Source organism: Nematolebias whitei, chromosome 12 (genome assembly GCF_014905685.2).
Source record: "Nematolebias whitei isolate Nwh7 chromosome 12, NemWhi1, whole genome shotgun sequence".
NCBI classification, from domain to species: domain Eukaryota; kingdom Metazoa; phylum Chordata; class Actinopteri; order Cyprinodontiformes; family Rivulidae; genus Nematolebias; species Nematolebias whitei.
In genome coordinates, this window is record NC_056509.1 from 32,781,317 (window position 1) to 32,804,404 (window position 23,088).

Consider the following 23,088-nt stretch of genomic DNA (forward strand, 5'->3'; position numbering starts at 1 on the left):
TCCCATTAGAAATCATGGAGGGGTCTGAAATTTTCATCTTAGGTGCATGTCCACTCTGAGAGACATAATCTAAAAAAAATTTAAAAATCCGGAAATCACAATGTATGATTTTTTTAATAATTTATTTGTGTGTTACTGATGCAAATAAGTATTTGAACACCTGTGAAAATCAATGTTAATATTTGGTACAGTAGCTTTTGTTTGCAATTAGAGGTCAAATGTTTCCTGTGGTTTTTCACCAGGTGTGCGCACACTGCAGCAGAGATTTTGGACCATTCCTCCACAGATCTTCTCTAGATCAGCCAGGTTTCTGGGCTGTCACTGAGAAACACAGAGTTTGAGCTCCCTCCAAACATTTTCTATAGGATTTAGGTCTGGAGACTGGCTAGACCACTCCAGAACCTTGATATGCTTCTTACAGAGCCACTCCTTGGTTCTCCTGGCTGTGTGCTTTTGGTCATTGTCATGTTGGAAGACCCAGCCACGACCCATCTTCAATGCTCTAACTGAGGGAAGGAGGTTGTTCCCCAAAATTTCGCAATACATGGCCCCAGTCATCTTCTCCTTAATACAGTGCAGTCGTCCTGTCCCATGTGCAGAAAAACACCCCAAATTATGATGCTTCCACCCCCATGCTTCACAGTAGGGAAGGTGTTTTTGGGATGGTACTCATTCTTCGTCCTCCAAACACGGCAAGTGGAATTAAGACCAAAAAGTTCTATTTTGGTCTCATCTGACCACATAACTTTCTCCCATGACTCTTCTGGATCATCCAAATGGTCATGGGCAAACTTAAGACGGGCCTGGGAGTGTGTTGATTTAAGCAGAGGAACCTTCCGTGCCATGCATGATTAAACTATGAGTCTTAATGTATTACCCACAATAACCTTGGAACCAGTGGTGCCAGCTCTCTTCAGGTCATTGACCAGCTCCTCCCGTGTAGTTCTGGGCTGATTCCTCACCTTTCTTAGAATCATTGATACGCCACGAGGTGAGATCTTGCATGGAGCCCCAATCCGAGGGAGATTACAGTCATGTTTAGCTTCTTCCATTTTCTCCAACAGTTGATCTTTTTTCACCAAGCTGCTTGGCAATTGCCCCGTAGCCCTTTCCAGCCTTGTGGAGGTCTACAATTTTGTTTCTGGTGTCTTTGGACAGCTCTTTGGTCTTAGCCATGTTAGTAGTTGGAGTCTTACTGATTGTGTGGGGTGGACAGGTGTCTTTATGCAGCTAACAACAGGTGCTTCTAATTTAGAATAATAAGTGGAGTGGAGGTGGACTTTTTAGAGGCGGACTAACGGGTCTTTGAGGGCCAGAATTGTTGCTGATTGGCAGGTGTTCAAGTACTTATATGCAGCAGTAACACACAAATAAATTATTTTAAAAAATCATACATTGTGATTTCTTGATTTTATTTTTTTTAGATTGTCTCTCACAGTGGACATATTTCAGACCCCTCCATGATTTCTAAGTGGGAGAACTTGCAAAGTCGCAGGGTGTTCAAATACTTATTTTCCTCACTGTATATGTATATATATAATTAGCAAATAATATCAAGACATTACAATCTTATTACATTTTTTTGGGCCACTGTACTTGTCTAGGAGTTAATACTAGTTTCCTGAGTACAAGTTATTTTTGGGACATATTCATTCAACACAATATTTTCTACAACTTTTTTATTTTATATTTTGTTTTATTTCATCTTTCTTTCTGGGCATGAAGCTGAACATCTTTTACTTTAGTTTCCCATGGGGAAAGTAAATGTTTGTGTTGGTTTTTTTTTTTAACCAGATTGTTTTCCTTAAGATTTTTTATTTAAACAGCCTCTTCATCGACCCACACCTTCACTTTATTTCAGTTGTACTAACATTTGAAAATTGTAGTAAATATGAAGTAATGGTGCAAAATTTAAAACTACCTCAAATTAAATTTGATATTTTGGTGACTTCATACCAATGCAAACCTGACGGTGACTTTAATGTCCACTTTTTTCTTAATTTATCAAATCATTTGGTTGATGATGGTCATATTTAATTTATTATGTCACTAACAAAAATGCAATAACTAGCTGAGAAGCATATGTAAACTCGTGCATGAAGGCTTGAATTTTAAAAAAATTGGTCAAATTTGCATGCTTGGTGGCGATAATTTTTACAACTTCTATCAAAAACTACTTTGTTTAGGCAAAAACAAATTCAAAAATTACCATAAAAGCATGTTTTTTTTTCTAATCCACATCTCTTTCAGCAGTCTGTTTATTCTCACAAAATTCATTGTAAACCCAAAAATCTGGTATAAACAAAAAGAAATGTAAAAATTCCCACGGCCAATATTTTTCAGTAAGCACACAGATAATAGCTGTATAATAAATTTTGGAAATCTGACTAGAAAAGAGGAGTTTCAAAATGGAAAAATAAAACTCGTGTTTTGGTCAAATAACTCATTTTTTGTGGAAATGACAATTGTTGCAGTTTTTAGTCACTCCATGAGTTGTCTACTTCTCAATCTTTATGGAAAAAAATTATTAGTTGTAAATTATTGCTGGGATTAATTATCATTTATTATATAAAACGTTATAAACACTTTGACTTGGTATTTCTGCTAACAATAAAGCAGGAAAGCTTTAGTCACTAGTTTTTAACAGTCGTAATTGTGCAGAACTTTTCCTGTGATTTCTTTAAAGTTTAATTTGTTTAAAAAAAACAGTAACCACTTCGACTTTAAGAGGCTGAACCTTTTTCTCTGCACAGACGCATCAGTCGATGACATAAGGGTTTGGTGTCAATTTGTTTTCCGAGTTTGGCTGTCAAGTGATTTAGTACACAAGTTGTAAACGTTTGCAAACAATAATAAAAAATAAAAAAAATCATATGTAACGAAAAAAAATTGCTATTCATGCCATTTTGAAACCTGAAAAAGACCAGATTGTGTTGGGCTGCCACACCTCATCAATACTTCTTCTTTTTTCCTAAAGTTCGTTCTAACTTAACAGCTGCATTCAGTGATGGTTAAAAATTTAGAGAATTATCACAAAAGTTTAAACATTGTATCTCCAAAACCACAAACTTTAAGGAAAAGACATGTTTTGGTATTTTTCATTGAATAATCATCCATATAGACAGATGTAAAGGGTAGAGATGATTTATGAAAAATATGAAAATAAAGTGGGGGTCAGAGATTTGAGGGTTTGCCCAACAGCCACGCACAGTAAAAGTTTTGCCTCCACAAGACGATAATGTGACACTTCAGGACCCCTGCTTTTCAAACAGACTGAAACTAAGTAATCTTGTATTTTTCTACATTAAGCGTTGATCTTTAGAGAAGTTCAGACCAGAACCAACAGACCAAAAACATGTATGTTAGTCTGCCTTCAGGCCCAGTCCCCCCTTGCAAAAGAGATCTGTGATCTCAGTGGGACTCGCCTGGTTAAATAAAGGTTAACAAGTTTTCTTCCTCACCTGGAAGTCGTTGGCTTTGTTGTAGTGCACGTTGAGAGCTCTGAACAGTTCTGATTCTCTGTCTACAGTCAGATCGCTCGCGTCCATCACGCTGTCCATGAGAGCGTTTCGGGCGAACTTCTCCATCTGGATGTAGTAGAACTCCCTGAAGTTGCTGAACCACTTGATGAGCTGGGAGGTGATGCAGCGCGTAAACTGAGGACAGAGGGCAGGTGAGTGAGCCGAAGATGACTGAAACACTGTTACAACAATGGTTTGTATCTAAATAAAGTCGAGCAAATAAAGTGAATCAACAGTTCCATCGTGTTGTCTGGTTTTTTTCTTCTCTTTACATAAATTTTAGGGTATTTTATTGTGGTCGACGTCTAACGGAGCATGTCCTTCATTTCCACGTTTGTCTTTTGCAAGAGGGACCTGTCTGATTGTGACCATTATTATAAACGTTCTCCCACCTGCACGTCATGGAAACACATCCTCAGCACCATGGAGCTTGGGTAGCGAGTGTAGAAGAACATGAGCTTTGCTTTCTTCAGGTGGTTTGTGGTCAGACACTCCTAAAACACGCCAGCGTTAAGGAGACGGCACTCATTCTGATCATGAAGGAACAGCTTTTTTTGCTGTTGAGGTTTACAGCAAAACATTACCTCTGCTAAACGAAGATCATCAGGAGCATATGTGAAACTTAAAACATCAAGGCGGTGGTGTAGTCTACGTGATACGCAGGTATACGGAGTATACTCACTAGAAAAGCTTGGGAATTTCAGTGTACCCACTTAAAAGTATCCAATGACAAGCCCATGTCACGTATCATTGGCAGTGATACTTGTCATTGTCTACACATTTGGAACATTTCATAGACACATGGAGTTGGTTCAACCTGTTTTTTGTATAACTCTTATGTACTTCCTACTTAATACTTGAACATGTTTTGCTTTGATACTGTTGTATAAATTCTATAACAGGTTTTTAATAAAAAAGTTTACTGTTGCACAAAGCTTGTTGTACATTTATTCAATTAAAAGCATCAGAGAAATTTCGAAATGTTCAATATGCTTAAAAATAAATTGACGATTACATTACTAACCGGTGTACTTTGGTTTCTAAGCGCAGTGTACCCACTACAAAAATGTAGACTACACCACTGCATCAAGGTGACCTTAGTGGAAGTATCTGAGGCAATGAAAGAGAACCAAATCAAAAGGATACGTTCAGCATGTACAGACTGTTTCTGTCCAGGCTGTCCGATTCGAGCTTCACATGGGGCAGAGTCGGGCTTTCCAAAAGTTTTGGATCCATTGGCTCGGCGTGTGTTTGTGGGCTTCTCACAGATCTGGAGTTGACCTTTGATTTGGCTTTAAATGGATTCCAGTGCACGTCAAACTTCAGCTGACCTGCTTCAGAGCCTCCATCCTGCCAGCATCTCGGAGCGAGCTGATGCTCTGAGCTTTGCTCGACGTGCAGAGCAGACTCTTGGCAGAGGGTGGTTGAGGACTTTAGGACACTGGAAGTTGTGGAATTGGACTCGAGGACGAAGCTGTTGAGTCGTTCCACGTCAGGCTTTGGGATCACCAGGGACAGAGCTTCTGTTTGGACGTCTGGGGGTTTTGTAGTGCCACAACAAGGAAATCTTAACTTACCGTCTTTATGCACCATAGATTGAGACGGTGTACCAGTTACTGAGTTTTCTGCATCGCTTGACGATGTCTGTAAAAGTGGCACGCTTTTGAAAATTGAGTCAACGCTCCTGCTCACGGCTCTGGACAGTTCGTACTTCAAAATATCTGCCATCAGCTTTATACGGTCTGGTTTAGACTGGAAGTAGTTCATCAGCTTCACCGTCTTCCACTCGGGGCAGGAACCAGTAAATGCTTCGTTTGGAGAGGGTTCGGGAGAGCCAACCCATTGTGGAAGTTTCTCTTCCTTCTTGCTGTCAGTGCCTTCAGTTCCTCCCTCCATGTAACTGACCACCGTCTTCACGTTCTGATGATGACTCTCAAGCTCTGTTCTTGTCGCCTGGTTTTGACTCGAGCTTTCACATTCAAGCCGTTCCCTGCATTTCTGGTGTAAAAGTTCTTGAATTCCTCCATCTTTTGGGATATAGTCAGTATGACTGAAGTGATTTGTTGTCACATCTGTGCACGTTATGCCTTTGATGATGTTTTCCACTCTGGCACGCTTGGCTTGATGGCCGCTCTTTACACTCCACTCGTGGTGATTGTAAGAGCCAGGAGGAGGTATTCTGGATAAATGTGCCCTGCTTTCTCTGGATGGATTGAGCTCCAGCTGGCTGGAACACCTCAACCTTGAGCCAGTATTTTCAGCATTATAAAAGAATTGATCCGGCAGCCCTCTCGCATCCCTGCTGCCTTGGTTTGCAGTTACAGAACCACCTGATGCATCGAAATGTGACGGTGAAGCGTCCGGTAGAACAGAGACGAGATGCTCTGCAGTGCACCCATCGAGGCAAATTCCACTTGAAGAAAACACTTTGCTCCAAAGACTTTGAGACATATTTGAAAGCTTAAAAAGAAGGGTGCGAATGTTATTGTTAATGATGCATATAATTTTTTTTAAATTCTAATTATAAACACAGTAAAGTTGATGACAACCTTACCTGCTGTGTGCAGTGAGGCTGCAGGAGGTCCTGAAGCTTCCAGGTCAGGAGGACTCACTTATTTGTAGGGAACCTGCATGGAGACCCAGGAGGAGTGGTCTAATATGACAACCTATCCCATTCTTGCCAGCTACATTAATATTACCCCCTTGAGCAAATAAATAATATATATTGCAATTAACTGGATGCATCAATTTGTTGTTTCATCTCAGATATTGTGCAATTTGAGAAATGGGGAAAGTTACAAGTTTTATAAACTTTACAAACAATATAATCATGTTACCTTAAACTATTGATTTTACAAATTAACAGAAATTATTTCAGCTTCGTCTCTTTGAACATATTGGGTACGGAGTGTAGTGGGGGAGGATGCGAACCCCCCTCCTGCTCACTTCCAGTGGTTCCTCCCAGTGGGCGTGACTCTGAATGGGCCGGTGTTTTGCCGAAAAAGGTACCCACATCATTGGAAGCATGTTTGAATGCATTTGCACTAACAACTTAGATCGTTTCAGAACACACAGCTACTTACAGATGTTTCATTGTATCTATTTATAGGAGGTGCTTTTCTTGACGAGATGGGCTGTCTTGTCGTTTTTGTTTTATAGATACAGCAATTTTCGGGCGTTTATAATTAAATGGTTAAATTTAAGCAGTTGTCAAGAATGCATAAAGGCGACAAATTTTATTTTCATTGTTCAAATTTACTTCCTAAGTGAACAAACTTGAGATTAAAAAAAAGTTTCTTTGCGGCAGGTATACTTTTTTCGGCAAAACACCTGCTAGCGGCGCGCTTCCGTTTTGCTCCAATCCCGAACAAAACAAACAAAAATGGAGGTCGCCGGCTGTTAGTGAGGTGCTTTCGCGGTCCCACTGTATGTACCGTACGGCTTGGCTGTTCTCTGTCAGCGGTGAGTCAGGTAAGATGGGAAGAAGAAGCTTTTTATTACACGTTAAAAACGAGCTAACTGAACGCTAGCGACAGTCGGTAACTTGAGAAGCAGCGGTCGCGCGCGCGGATGTTTTGAAGAAGTTCAAATCAGTTAAGTGATAAAAACAAAAGTGTTTCATTAATTTCATCTGTTTCCTCTACCAACTGTCTGAGGAAGCTTATCTTCATGTATCTTTTGTCTGCCATGCTAAAACGTTTAGTTTTTATTTCTGTTCCTTATGACGCATCTCCTGGTTCTGTCCGTGTGGAGTTATCAATAATCAATCTGTTCGGCTACAAGTGTAAATATGTGTTTAGGCAACATTTACCGGTAATTAAATGTTAATATAAAGATCAGATCGACAGGATGACGTCAAACAGAAGTTGGTTGTTGTCACAGGGTTATTTATTTTTTAAGAGTAATCAACTGAAGAGAGTTGTTGTTTCCACCCATGAGGGTTTATATTATTAGCAGTGAATTGTTTTTATTTGTACAAATTAACTTTTTCTGTATCTGTAAAGTTCTTGAACTAAGCAGTTGAAACTCAACGTTTGCACATCACCTGATGAACTTTGTATTTCTCTGTTCCTCAGAGGCGTCTTACGTCAGCAGGTTTAGCCACAAAGCTCACATCCGAGCATCACGACTAAAACGCTGCGTGTTGTCTCTTCGTGTGGTTTCTGCTGTCGAGCCCTCGCCTGCAGCTTCAGCACCACCTGCTCCTTCAACAGCAGGAGTCGGAGGAGAAGACGGGTTAAAGGTGTTGACAAAATCAATGTTTTTATCATATATATTTAAAAAAAACTTGCGCAACAATCAAATATCGTCTTAAAGGAGACGACTCACGGGTTTTTGTTTTTTTGTGTCCAGATGAAAATGAACCGCATGAGGTTGAGGATTGATCGAAGACTTAAAGAGGCGCAGAACACCTGCGCAATCCTGACCACTTTCAACGAGGTGGATGAGGTAAGACGATGCAGCCTTTACTGTTTGTTCTGTAATAATAACTACACTGAGCTAACCAGTCTCAGTCCAGTCTGACCATTGTAATATTTTTCTCTGATGTCCACGTGGATTAAATTTCTCCGTCGCTGCAACAGATTTGTCATTTTGAACGTGGCCAGGACAGATTCCAGTCTGTAACGATGAGAAAAGGGGAAAAACGACGTGTATTTTGTTTTGGTCTTGTTAAATCCATCCAATCGAATGATGGTCCAGGGATTAAAGTGATGCTGCTTCCAACCAGTAAAGAGAACCAGAGTCACAGTTTGACCCAGTCAGAGCAGAATGGGTCCTGTCTGGTTCACTGTGAGCCCGGGTGGGAAGAGAAACTGCAGGTAGGAGCTCACCTGCATCTAGCCAAGGACACCCCCGCTACCCCGAAAATAATCACCCGCCCCTTCGTGAAGGTGATGACATTTAATAAATGATTAAACGTGTTCGCACGTGACCAACTCACTGCAGCCGGGGGAGGTGATACACCCCCTCCTCCCGCGCCATGCCCCGACCTCGCGGGACTGTTGTATCTATCTTGGTATTAAACGTTAATGTGTTCGAGCGTCGTGATCGTACAGACGACTGGTGCACGAGAGAGATGGAGACGTGCACCGCTGCAGGTGCACGCAGCTCCTCGAGTTTCTCTCACAGTGAGAGGCTGTTTCTGTTGCTTTAGTTTTTCTAAATATTAATCATAAAAGACGAATGTTTGTGCCCCACATTATACCAAAAGATGTGCGTCTCCGTTTAACTTTAATTTTTTCCCCCCCAAACCCATAAAGTCGTCTCTGAGAGTCACTTTCAGGCGTTTGTTTATCATAAGTAGCTAAAAGATTGATTTCTGCACAAAGTTTTAACAACAAGGTGTTGAAACAACTTGATCGTATTTAAAAACGTACTGTGATGAATGTAATTTAATAAATGATCTACGTGTAGAAAACAATTCTTTGAAAGTATTTTTTTCTGCTTTAATCCATGTGTTCACCATGTCTCTCCAGTCACATCCAGAAAATGAAGAAACTGTTTAAAAAAAAAAAAAAGCACAGCATCAAACTGGTTTTCATTTCTGCTTTTATCAAAGCTGCTGCACACGCTCTGACTGATCAACCTGCAGTCACTGCTGGTAAGTTGATCCAGACTCTGAGGAGACCAGTGATCAGCAGCAAAAAGTGCTGCTGATCATGGATGTACTATTTGACATTATTGTGTTTAGTGCAATATAAAATACAAAAATTAGCATGCTAACGCTAACAGCTGTTATAATAATGAGATTTTACTATTTAAAGTGCAGACACTTTTTTTTTAATTATTATTATTAAATGATTTAATCTACACAATCATCATTTTATTATGACTGCATGTAAATGTTAAAATTGAAAATGGATATGGGGGAAACCAAAAGTTTTGTTCTGACAAGTTGTACATTGACATACATTTGAAAGTGTTGTCAGTCTGATCATTGGAGTAAAACATTTGTGTTGAGTTTTCTCAGGCGGTTAAATTTATTTATTACACTTGTTTTATTTTACATCAATAGTTTACACCCTTTATGGTTTATCTACAGTTATTGACGACACATCCAAAGAGATTATCTAGAGAGTATACAGACATCAGTGTTGCTATGGTTACTCCAGAACTACGACTTCTGATGCCTTTTTTAATTTAATACTAAGCAAAAATACAGTTGCTGTTAAATTCTGTGTATTTTTGACAGCTCTCTTGTTTTATCTCTTCCTGGCTGAAGGGTCTTGTCGTACCGGTGATAAGAAGACCATGAACTTCACTAACGGTGAGAAAGACGTTAACGCCCTGGAAGAAGAGGTCAAACTCTCAGGTGTGATTAGTTCTCTCCCAAACATTAACGTTCCTGTTCCACAGAGTTCTGAAAATCCTTTCACTTCTGCTCCTCAGGCTCGTAAAAACGAGCTCGCTGTTCAAGATGTGGACGGAGGAACGTTCAACCACTAGTAACGGTGGCGTGTTTGGCTCCCTGGTCGGCGCACTCATCACCAACCGCCATCAGTGGCAAGGTGACAGCTGTCCATCTGGGTTTAGAAGAAAAGTCAAATCTGCATGACTCACTGTTTAATTAAAAGAGATCTGCTGATATTTCTCCAAATCTACGCAAACATTAAAACAACGGGTCTGTTTTGGCAGGTGGACGTTAGACCCATCATGTTTGTGGTGCCGACGTACGACCGTCGACTGCAGAGAAGCAGTGACTTGCAGAAAATCAATGCGGTGGTTGAAGATCCACAATCCTTTCTATCTTATCAAGATACTCAAAGCACTTTACATTAAAATCTGTGCCCTCATTTACCCATTCATACAGCTCTCTACTAGATCTCTACAAAGACTAATCAGTTCTTTATCGCATACATTCACCGATGGGACACACATCGGAGGCAATGAGGGGTTCAGTGTCTTGCCCAGAGACACTTCGGCACGTGACTGCTGGTGGAATCAAACCCCCAACTCTTGCATTGTAGGACGATTGCTCTAACCACTCAGCCACAGCTGACCCATGTAAATATTGCTGATTTTAGTACATTTAAGACAAAAGAAAATACCAGATTTTTGTAAGGAAAGAAAAGAAAAATACAGATTTTAACAATTTAGTAAACTTTTAAACAATGAACTATGCAGGCCTATGATTTTATTTTTTACTGTGGAAAAATTAAGTATCCTACTTTTAAGAGATAAAGCATAAAGTGAGTATGCTTTACTCTTTGTATCGTTCTACTATTCACATATTTGCAAAAAAAATAAAACCCCTTTTTTATTTTAGTATAACAACCAATAATATTCAGTTTTATGTTCGTTTGCTCGAAGCTTGAAAGAGCCGCTGTAGATGGACCAAAGAGCCACTTGTGGCTCCAGAGCCGCAGGTTGCAGACCCCTGCTCATGACACTTAAATTCTGTTGTACGTGGAAACTTTTCTAAATCATTTAATGAAAACAATATAAACATCTTTATGTTGCCTGCTGCCATGAAAAATGGCAACATAAAACACATTACTGTAGGAGAAGTGCTAAAGCTGCATTTTCTGCCCTTTTTGCTGCTTGTATGGACAAGAGGAAACTATAAATGTGTGTTCTTGTCGGTGCGATGATGAAACAAAATGGCTTTCCAGGCAGTGGTCAGTTGCATAATTGTCTCTGCTGCTTTAGAGCCAACGTTTCCACAGCAGCTCTAACAAGTGCAAGATGTTTTCCAAGATTTTTTTAGGTTGTTTAAAATTGTACTCGAAGTGTAGGAGAAAAGAGTCGCAACAGAAAAAGTATTTTTGTGTTGATGTCTGTGCGTACCGGTGCCGTGCCTTGAATGTAGGTCGTCTGTCGGACTCGTTTGTTCTTCTGCTTGGGCGTTCATGTCCTGAAGTTTTCAACCTTTGCTGCTGTCAGGTCTGCAAATTCTGATCAAACTGTCAAGATCTGTATCATGTTTTATTCATTTGTAATAAAGGAAACGCCTGCAGATGTTTATGCTCAGGTTTAGTGTTTAAACCGATTTTCAGTGTCCTGTCTTTATGTAATATTTATATCTTAGGAAACTCTTTAATGTTTTGTTTGTTTTATGTACTCTAACTTGTGTATTATATCCACATGTTGGTCCAAAACTAATGGGTGACCTCCGTTTCACCTCTGATTTGTTTAGAAACCAGTCTTAACTCACGACTTTAACAAGATCCGTTATGTCGAAACGGCTCAAATGTTCTGGTTCCACTTTTGAAAATGTGACGTTTTTCTGATTTAAAACCCCCAAATAAAATTAAAAAAATGTGTCCTTGCAAAAGATGTAACGAAAACTAAAATGCAATGATTTGTAAATCTCTTTCAGGGAAGGCCTGGCATATTTGAGGATTGAATAGAATTCAAAATATTATAACCTACAAAGCCCTCAACAACCTAGCTCCATCTTATATTACAGAGCTTATTATTTCATATTTTCCTAATGGCGCTTTGCTCTCAGACTGCAGGTTTACTTGTGGTTCCTAAAGTTTGCAAAAGTAGAATGGGAAGCAGTTATCAGGCTCCTCTCTTCCAGTTTCTGTCCGTGAGGCTGACACATCGTCTACTGGTAAGATTAGACTTAAGGCTTTCCTTCTTGATAAATCCTATAGTTAGGGTTTGGCTTGGCTTTCCTGAAATCCCAAATTCTTTCAATTGTTGCTCTCAAATTAAAATGTACCCTTTTTTTTTTTTTTTTGTACTAAATTTCTTAGTTTTAACATTTTTTTATATTTACTATCTTCCACAGTCAATAAGATACGTGTTCCAGTTTTGTGCGTTACGCAACATACCGACTTTATTAGGAACTGGGCTTGTAGGACTGTAGCTGAAGGTTGTTCACGTTAATGGAAGAAGAGACGTTGAGATGTTTACATCTAAGGATTCATCAGCAGTTCATACTAAATATGAGACGGCAGCCTCGGAAGAAAAATCACAGCAAAATGAAAACCCGAGGTAACGACCGTCTCGTCGATCGATCCGCGCTGAAAACATTTCATCTTGTGCCAACTGTTCGTCTCTCGAGCCCTCTGCAGCGGATGAGCTGTGTGCCGACGATGGACCTTCAAAGCCTCGTTGGCCGTCCGGCCTCTCGGCTCTTGAGAAGCTTTAAATAATGGGATCATCTCTGACAAAGTCTTGAGGGTTGCTTGGCCTTTTCTCCCACTTCACAAACACAAGCTCGAGTGTGTGCAGCTGTGTACGACGCCTCTTCAGTGTTTCTGTTTACTTTAATAATTGGGGGGGGGGGGGGACAATGGCTCCTAATGTACGTCTTTGTTTCTCTGCCAGAACGTACACAAATGTCTAAACAACTCTGTTTGGAGGGGGTAAAACACCGAATTCATTAGGAGACACAAAACCAGAACATTAAATTACCATGAGAATATTGGAGGTTGTAATGGGCCTGAGCAGAGCGAACAATGACACAAGAGCTCCTTTCATTTAATTATTTACTTTTGTGACCGCTCAAGATTCCATTAGCGCTTTTGAGATCATGTTAATTGGCAGCCGTGTGCCAGTGGGTGCATAGATATCTGAAGGGTTTGCTGGCAGCTTTTTTGTTTCGTCTTCAAAATTTGGCCAAATCTGTGAATTTCCAATTGGACCGCTCAATAAGATGTGGGTTTCAAGTCTTTGTGTCCATTCAGATGAAAGATGGCCCATTAGAAATTGGCAGCTAGCTGTTTGTTTTCATTAAGCCACATCAGAGGGATAATTTACCTAAATTATTCTGCTTTGCTCCTCTTTTAAATGAGCTAATTTGATCAATACTGTTATATAAAGATTTTTTTTTTGGTTCGGTTCAAGGTGGGGTTTAAGTGGAAGAAAGTTTTAGATCGAAATAGTTGTGTGCGAGTGTTTTAAGACGGTTTTCGGCACTTTTTGATTAGTTTCACATGAAAACGTCCCAGAAATCGGAAAGAAGAAGGTCATCGTAGGACTGCATTCTCCATCAGATATTCTTGAATAGGACGAAAGAAAAGACGACTAAATTCAGAGAACGGATGTGATTTTATTGCCGTTTTTCATGATTTTTGGCAAATTAGAATGAGCAAAAATGCCGTTGATGCCATATAATCCTTAGAATTTGATCAGAAGAGTTCTTAGTGAAATGTCAGCACACTTTAAACCTGTTTAGTTTTTACATCTGAAAAATGTACATTCATTTGAATATGTTGAAAATTGATCAAATCTCAAGTTTTCAACATCATACAAAAATGTGAAGATATTAGTGTATAACGATTAAAAATGATATATTTTTATGTTTAATGAAGATATTTAAGAGGTGAAGCACGACTTGACCAGCTACCAATAAATAAAGCTGCAAAACAATTGATTTCCCTTTAATATTAATAGTACCGGTATTTGTTTAATACAGTATTTCTAAAGACGCATAATTTAACCGAGACACGTTAAAGTCAAAAGGTAAATGGATGGTCCAGCCAACTTAAATGTGATGCCGGAGTTTGGAGAAATGGGCAAAAGTCTTCATCCAGTCTAGGCTAACAGCTAGCTAAACGAGGGTGAGATTTTTTATTGTTTTTCGGGCTTAAACATTTTCTCTAAAACGACATACTGGCGTGAAGGAATGTTACAATAGCTAATATTAAACCGCTACATTTTTCATAACACCGTTTGTTTAGTTTGTTCCAGTTTTCTCACTTGAACAACGTCCGTGTTTCAAGGCGAATGTTTGAATGCGGCGCACGGATCGAATGTGTTTGTGCTGGTGGACCGTTACCGGTTATGGAAACGGCAGTAAACTAAACTATCATGCAAAAGAGTTTTATAAAAAGGTCTTATATTAGATATTGTAGCATTCGTCACATTTTTGAGAGCGCTGTTTGATAACCCTGTAAAAAAAAAAAAATTAAACTAGCTAACCTTTAGCCTAGCCTGGACAAAGACTTTTGCCTCTCGGTGAAAACTATTAGACAGAACTTTATGTCAACGATGACTAGGCTATTCCTTTAAGATCTAAAAAAAGAGATAAACTTCATTTATTTTATTTCTTTGGGCAATAAGTTTTATTGCAACACAGGAAGGGTTGAGTTAGAATGACACTAGTTTTTCACATAAACCAGTTTGATTTTATTGGTTTTAATTGTGCCCTTATCGTCCGAACACTTATCGTAGGGGTTTGGCATTTTGTCAGAGGACTGATGGGGGACACGAGAAAAACTTCTTACGTTTTGACCTCTGTAGTAAATTTTCATTAACGAGGACAGTGAGGTGCATACATGTTCAGAAGAGTTCGTTAAAAAATCAAGTGCGTTCATTTTTAAGCTTCAGTCGTTTACACGTGACGGAAACGACGAACGCACATCAAGGTGATGCTTCAAGCCGTCGTGAGCCACCAGACAGAACCGCACTGCTGGACGTCACACCTTTAGACAGTTCTCCAGCACGTCCCTCTAATCCTGCTCTGCAGCACCTGTGTAAGTAATGCTGCACGTGAATATTCATCTCCTTCCCACACCCGGTTCATTCTATCAAAAAACAACTAGCTCACATCTGGTCCCATTCTTCGGTCCTTTTGATCTGGACGCCAGCGCTCCTTTTCTTCCCCGCTCTTGTTCCGTTGTCATACCTGAAGATTGTTTGGGACGGGGAGAATGAGGCAGGCGGCCGCGTCGCCCGGCAGGAGGTCGGAGGTGACAGCGCTGAGGTTGATGCAGCTGGTTGGTGTCACGAGTTCAAGCGTCCACTTTAGACTGATCAGATTCAGCTCGAGTGAGGGACTAAACCGGAAAAGGATCGCTGCTTTTTGGAGACACCTGTTAGTGAAGGACAATACCTGAGGGCTTTTGCATTTGTACAATAAAAAAGAAAGAAGCATGCCATTTTAGTATTTAGTGACCGAACACAGAAGACTCTTTTGTTCTGCTACTGGACCATTAAAGACGAACTAAGTAAAAGTAAAAGGAGATGGTCATTTATTTTAGAAAAGACTCTTCAGGTGCCACTCGTGGTCATTAACGGTGAGGCTTTTGAGGTGGTGCACCAGTATAAATATCTGGGAACTGTTCTTGAGGACTTTTGATGCACGTGTGAACTCACTTTTTAAGAAGGCCCACCAGAGAATATATTTTTATCAGAAGCGCTGTGGTTTTAATGTTGATTTCACTTTTATGAGAACGTTTTATTCATGTTTTATTGAGTCTCTTAACTTTCACCTTCATCTGTTGGTTTGGACTTTCAACGTGTGAAAACAGGAACAAATGTGCATCAAAACTTCTGGCACAGCTCTACAGAACCTCACTGACCTACACAAGGCGAGGTCAGTGAAAATGGTCAGTCTGATTCTGGCAGATCCTGATCATCACTCCATGGTGAGTTCAGGTTGCTTACCATCTGGACGCAGGTATCTGCTGCCCAGATGCAGGACAAACAATAAAAAATTAATTCACCCCTGTAGCAATCAGGCTTTTCAATAAAAAAATATTATTTCATGTATTGTTATTTTAATGCCTCAATGTCTTGTCTAGTCTGGATGTTTTATGTAACTACTGACTGTGAAACAAATTGCCCCTTGGGCATAATAAAGATACTTGAAATTTGCAGCAACTTTAATAAAGTTTATTCAGCAGGCAGGTGGTTTCTGAGACTGCTCAGGAAATGTGACTGCAACAAAAAGAGACAAATGCACATTAAATTGTCTAACAGTCAACACAAGTTTTAAGATACTTTTAAAGTTATTTTAGTAAGCTTTCTTAAAGTAGCATTAGCTAAAACAGTAAACAAACACAATTACAACCGTCAACTTTGCTGTAATCATAGTTATGGACGTAACAAACTTTAGCCGTATTCAAGGTTAGCATATGATCCTGAGGACGACTATTAATTAAAGTAAAGCACAGATCTTTCAGTCCAGATAGCTCTTTTAACAACATGAGTTTGGAAAAATTGTTTAATTTTGACCAAACCGATGAGCTAACGGTTAGTCTGAATGAGATCAAGACCAAAGCAGGCCGTTGCAATCTTAAAACATCTGTTTCCCATTAAACTCTTTATTGACACAGAATTTTAGCGCTGTCTGCAAGCACTAAAAGGCATGGCAGGAGCTAGCCAGAGCACTTTTAGTAGAACTATCAAAATATTTTAAAACTGACTACAGTGTAAATGTTTATAAAATGTCTTTTTATAAACAGACATGAACAGGTATGATATTTTTGAGATTGGAGTTGTTTTGAGGACGGCAAAAATCCACTTTGGTCTTTTCTCTCACTTGGACTAGCTGTTAGTTTAAAAGTCTGGTCAGAATTAAACTTCAAACAGAGGCTGTTCAAAGCCATCTACAACAGGTAAGATATTTATTACTTTTTTCACAGAAGCCCCGTTGCCAATGGTTTTGCTAACTGTTTTTTTTTTTTTTTAGATGAAACAAAAGCCAATTAAATTAAAATATTAAATTATTTGCATGGAGAAAGAAAGCCCACTGGATCTTTACCTGTAGCAGCATTACTTCATAGGAAACTTTTAGTTCTTTATAAGAATTTTAAAAAAGCAAGTTAACCACACAAAGAAAATTTATTTCATTTTAATGAAAGGTAAATATATAATTTACTAGACCTGTACTTTATGGTGGCTGTGCAGTTATTGTCAAACTTCCTGATCAAACAGTCCAGCTGTTGTTCATCCAGAGGTGCACTTCAAGAAGTCAGTCTGTTCTTAACAGCTTTCCTCAAATCTGAGGTGGAAACTCAAAAGTTTGTTCTTTATCCAAAGCCTGGAAGAAGTTCTTGTTTCACTCCTGAACAAATTTCTTTAAAAATATCAGCTAAATGTTTGGACAGATTTCAGAGATTTTATTCCTTTTTTTAATTAATACAACGATGAAAGAAAAAAACATGGTCTTGGCTTGCATTTATTTCTTATCTAAACGTGAAGGGCTGTTCTTGGTGACCGAGCTCAGGACGCTGTACTCAACTTTCAACGATGGACACTGACAGTGGACCTCTCTCAGCAGCTCCATGAAGGTCTCACACACAAACACATTCTGCACACACACAGGTATACACACACACACACACAGTTTGATGGCATAACGGTCTTTCTAGATACCTCAGATTTTCACATCTGCATGATCAACAGAACTTACAGAAATGTCTACCTCCACCACCGCGGAGTTGAAGTTGCCTTTAATCGTTCTAAGCAGCTCCAGAGCTCCGAAGTTTGTCACTCGGTTACAAGACAGCTGAACCATTTGTACACGTTTTAGAAAGTTTAAATTTTTTATGGCGATACAACGTGTGAAGTGGAGTCACCTTGAGAACACTGAGGGTGCAGTTGGTGTTCAGGCCCTGGCAGAGCAGAGCCACGGCCTGGTCGTCCATGTAGTTACAGCTGAGGTCCAGCTGCACCAGGGTGGAGTTCTGTTTCAGAGCCTGACCCAAAGGCTTCGCTTCCATTTGGCCTAAGCCGCAGTGTGAAACCTGGAGCTGCTTCAGCGTGGAGTTTACCTGAAGAAAACACGAAGCAGCTGTGAGAGGAAACAGCGAGGCGGTGAGGATCTGCGCTTAAATGAAGGGTCACCTTCAGACCCGCGCTCAGAGCTGCGGCGGCGCCCAGACGGAGGTGATTCCAGCTCAGATTTAGGACCTCGATTCCCATGTTGCTGCCTTTGAGAAAGGGAAAACAAATTCAGTTTGAACTCAAACACTTCTTTTCAGGACAGGGTTGCCAGATTTCAGAAACCAGAAAAAAAGTGGACAGTGTGGCACAAAGGTAGGTTTCTATCTCAACAATATTTAGCTGAGAGATGTCCTCCGAGAAGATACAACATCTGAACATTTACAGCCATGATACAAGAGGTAAAAATACAAAAATCACTATCAAGTTTTGCTACTTTTAGCTAGCCTATAGCTACATTTAGCTTTTAGCTATCCTTTTGCTACTTTTAACTTTTGTTTAGCATTTTTCTACCTTTGCTTTTAGCTAGATTTTTTTCTACTTAGATTACTTTTGACAATTTTAGCTAACCTTTTGCTAATTTTAGTTAGATGTTTGTTACATTTAACTTTTAGCTAGCATTTTGCTACATTTAGCTTTGACTTAGGTTTGTTAGCCTTCTGCTATATTTAGCTTATAGCTAACCTTTTGGTACCTTTGCTAGCCTGTTGCAGCTTTTAGCTTTTGGGTAGCTACCATTGCTGTTAGATAGCCTTTTTCAACTTTTCACTAGATTTTTGCTACATTTAGCTAGACTTTGACTATAGCTTTGACCTTGCCTTTTTTATATGTTTGCTAGCATTATGCTACATTTACCTTTTAGCTAGGCTGTTGCTACTTTTGCTTTTAGCTTGTGTTGGGCTTGTTGAAGCTTGTAGCAAGTGTTCTCTTTCTTTTAATTTTAGCAACTCGGATTCAGCAAATTTCAGCCGTCTTTCAGCACTTAAGTGCTCACTATTCATTTGGCAGAAAATGAATTTTTTCTAGTTTGTGTTTGAAATATTCAGCCAGTTCAACTGAAACGTTGTCTAATTTAAAAACAAAAGCAGCTTAAACAAGAAACATCTAGTTGCTTCAATTAACCAAATTATATTTCTGTTGAGAATATTTTCTTGCAGATTAAAGAAATGCGGTTCTTCAGCTCTGCTTAGACAAAAATTATAGTTTCACCTGTTTTGTTAAACAAATTTACTCTTAAAAATAAGGAACACAAGTGTGTTCCTTATTCATTTTTTTCTGTATTTAATTTTGAATAGGTTAAAGTATTAACAAAACAAAACAAAAAACATAAATAAAAAGGTAAATGTTTCCACCAAAATATACTGTAAACAAAACAAAAATGTTCGAAAAGGGAGCAGGAAGAAGTAATGGCTTATCCTAAATCCTCACCAGAACAAAAAAATTGTTTCATTTACAAATACAACAAAATTAAATATAGTTGTCACTCTGCATATGTCATTAATATGCATAATAAAACAATTTGGGACCCAGTAATGAGCCTTGTGGGACCCCACAGATAGTATTCAAACATGCAGATTTAAACTGACAAATTTGCACATATTGCTGTCTGTTATCAAAATAACTTTTTAACCAATTATTGCTTCCCCTCCCCTAATTTAAGAAATAACATCGTTTGGATTCAAATATGTAACAACTGCTTATTTTATAGGACAACTGGCCCTTTACAAGACAGTACCTAACATTTCACCCAGATGTTCTCCCCCTGCCTCACAGAAACTATTGTGACTGAGGTCCAACTCCTTCACCACATAGTCTCCCTGTTGATAAAAGATGAAACAACAGCTGCTGGATTTCTCAGAAGTAAAGTATCCATCCGGATTCAAAATCAAGTAACTCACCGTTAAAGCTTCGGATAAACATTTAGCAGCAGAATCATCCAAGTTGCTTCCTAAAACAGAAGGTACGCATATTAAACCTGCTTCTTGTCTTGGTTTCCATCACATACCTGTAATTTGGTATACCTAAAAATAAAAATATTGGATTTGAACAGAACACCTGAAAGTTTAAGGGTTGTGATGTTATAATTGTCTGAGAGCATCTTGGAGATGCTGATGGCTCCTTTCAGGCCCAGCTCGTTGTTGGAAAGGTTCTACAGCAAAAAAAAAATTCAGTTCATTTTTACCAAAAAGTACATTGGTGAGAAAAGTTGGCTTCACAGCGTAATCATTAAAGGATAGTCACAAGACTGCAAATCGTGTTGTTCTCTTGAAGCATCTTCATCAAATAATCCGTCCCTTCTGCATCAAGGCCGCTGTCCTCCAGCTGAAGGTGGGTGACCACACGGTCGCTCTAAAACATCCAACAAACAGACTTACGTTACTGGAAAACTTATTATCACAAAGCAAGGCTGCACAAAGAAGATGTTTAGGTGAAACAAAGCAAATGTCCTGACGGATCTTTGGTGAGTGTCTATATTTATTACCTTAAGAGCTATGGCCAGAGCTTTGGCCCCCAGAGGTCCAACCCCATAATAGTTTAAGTTCAGGGTGGTTGCGTCCAAGTGGCGGAGGAACAAGGAAATGGGGACGGCTCCGATCTGTCGACAGGCCTTCAGGTACAGTTGTTCACGTTGTGAGCCCTGTTTCTTAGTGGTTACATCTTAAAGAGTAAAGAGATTAGTGAATGGTCCCAACCAGCACCAGCCCAGAAATTGAAGATGGAAATTCGTGGCATAATCTAAATAAAAAGAGATGTTATAACCAAAACATAGCAATGAAAAATAGTAATATTAGAAAGTTCCTGGAGAAACTTTGATGGGGACTGCCATGTGGTGGCCACTTTAAAATGTAGATGATGAAAATGCCTACGTTTTGATATGTAATGTGTGTGTTTCTTAAAAGATGTGGGAGGAAGAGTTTGTTCAATGTCTTTCTGAATTTTGTTCAGAGACCTCTTCCCTCTGGGTCATGTGACCTCACTGTGGCAGAGGCTTTTAATTAAGTCTGTTTTATAATAAGAAAAGTGGCATCTTTGCAAATTATGTCGTCATGGGAACTCAAAATGCCAATAAAAGTAATAGCACGCATCACATTGACGAGCCGGTTGTTTTGATATAAATTTTGGGGGGGTAGACTTTGCGGTTTGAGCCGTATTAAAGTTGATTGAAGAATAAGACCATTTTCAGGTGGATAATAATAAGTGGCTGCCTCTCTAGGCAGTTCCCAATTAGATTAAAATGAAAGAAAATAGTTCCAAATGAGTATAGGGATACAAAACAACAAAAATCCAGAAGCAGAGAAAGGACATGCTTAGAAATGTAGTTCCATCTAGACCTATTTATTGAATGTTTATTGTGTATGTATTACTTTCATCTGGTCCAGAAAATAGTATTATAGTTATTATTATTATTATTACTTTTTTTTTTTTTTTTTTTTTTTTGAAAAGCATACTGGCAACAGGAAGACTATTTATGTTATGGATTAATGAATGGAAAAGGGGTATGATTATATAAGTTAAACTTCATCATACTCCTTTTCAGACTCACAGTCACCAAAAAAGTGGAGTATTTACATGTATTTGAGTATATAAAAATTGAGTATGTATATTTAATAATAAGATATTGTTTTTACACTTAGAAACATGAAAATCTTTATTATTATGTTTTGTTGGTGAAATGTCTGTCTGAAATAAAAAATTATCATCATCATCAACAATAGTATTAGTTTTATGTATTTGTTTTGTTTTTTGGTCTAGAAATAATTGTTTTCTTGTAAGAACTGGCATTTAAAACTCATAGTTAATCAGTTTTCTTAACAAAAACAGTAGGACTTTGGCAAAACAAGTGAGAAAACCCAGACCTGTTTGGTGCTCAGCTTGGACTCACAGAAAGGAAGACATTACATGGCTAAACTAGAATTTTCATATTTTTTATTTTTATTATTATTATTGTTATTATTTCAGCTTTTACACAATCATAGTGTAACTGACTGTCGGTGAGATCACACCAACTTGAGAGCTAATAATTCTGCTAACAAACTCCCACATTTGTTTTAGCACATTTACAAATTGCACATTGGAACATTGATATTTTAGTCCTCTTTTGCCCAGAGTGTCTCTCACCACTATAGGACTAAAAGTTTTCTCACAAATCCTGTCAGGGTGCTCAAACTTTTAAGTTCAAAATATTATTTCCATAACTAGAAGTGAAGTGTTTTTTTAACGTCATGAACCTCTGTAGAAACATTAAAATTCACAGGCATCCAGAAGCGCTTCATTTAGCAGCTGTGTGTTTGAGGCTTACTTTTCAGTATGTTTCCATCTGTCCTATGAGGTCTGTCAGGCAGTGGTTACCATGGTGACCATAATGCAGCAGCTTAAGCATTTCTACTTTGTACACACTTTATACATGAAAATGTAGGAAATCTTAGGATCGTAACAGAGTCCATGTTGCGATGGTGGGGCTGTTGTCAAAATTGTTTCATAAAGTTTTTAGTTTGGAACAAACCTGACTCCAGATCAGTGTCCCACTCATCATCGCCGGGTGTCTCCTGGACCTGCTTCTGATCCTGGGTTTCTGGGTCCTGGTCCAACTGGTAGGACGGCTTCTTATTGTCCCCTTTCTTCTTCATTACACCAAAGATATTAGAACGTGTACTTGTGGCACACCTTGGAGGAGTAAATGAATGGAGAGCTCGTTGTTTGTCAAAGATGGCGCTGGGTTGTTAGCAATTTAAGCTAACTCACTAAATTCTCCAAATAATTTCCTAAAACAGACCTCAGATTAAATGAACCTCGATAATTAAAAAATAGCTTGCTTTTAGTTATTAAAGATAAAGAAAATCACTTCTTTGGTTTATAAACCAAATGTAAAATCCTCTTAATTTTGTGATGATTTAAAAAAAAAAATCAAGGAGTTCCAGTTCTCAGGGGGACTCAAATCTAAACCAATTAAATATAAACAATGGTATAAAAATTTAAATCTCAATTAAATTTTTTATTTTACAGCTTAGTTAATAACAGTATCATTACACTCTGTACCGTTTAGTAGAAAGCTGGTAGTTCATTCATGTGTCCACTAGATGGCGCTGTTCACCGTCACTCACCACTTTTTATTTCCTGATCTATTTCATTCAGACTTTCCTAGTTTGACTATTTCACCTTT

At 38.8% G+C, this 23,088-nt stretch overlaps 1 protein-coding gene, 1 long non-coding RNA gene and 1 pseudogene across 2 annotated transcripts in view; 1 reads left to right on the top strand and 2 right to left on the bottom strand.

Moving 5' to 3' along the window:
• The window catches only part of LOC119418183 (prospero homeobox protein 2-like), a 14,812-nt gene extending 8,840 nt beyond the window's left edge, over nucleotides 1-5,972 (bottom strand). The window contains exons 1-3 of the mRNA XM_037685440.1: nucleotides 4,668-5,972; nucleotides 3,914-4,015; nucleotides 3,462-3,656 (exon numbers count right to left, since the gene is read on the bottom strand). Of these exons, the coding sequence (XP_037541368.1) occupies nucleotides 3,462-3,656; nucleotides 3,914-4,015; nucleotides 4,668-5,972 (1,602 nt within the window). The remainder of the gene's footprint in view (nucleotides 1-3,461; nucleotides 3,657-3,913; nucleotides 4,016-4,667) is intronic.
• A 1,666-nt stretch (nucleotides 5,973-7,638) lies between these two features.
• Nucleotides 7,639-9,948, top strand: LOC119418184. The gene is made up of 5 exons (XR_005187177.1): nucleotides 7,639-7,764; nucleotides 7,875-7,970; nucleotides 9,082-9,123; nucleotides 9,745-9,834; nucleotides 9,912-9,948. It is a non-coding gene; the product is annotated as an uncharacterized LOC119418184 (long non-coding RNA).
• A 4,630-nt stretch (nucleotides 9,949-14,578) lies between these two features.
• Nucleotides 14,579-22,555, bottom strand: LOC119417896 (annotated as a pseudogene).
• Between the last annotated feature and the right edge of the window lie 533 nt (nucleotides 22,556-23,088).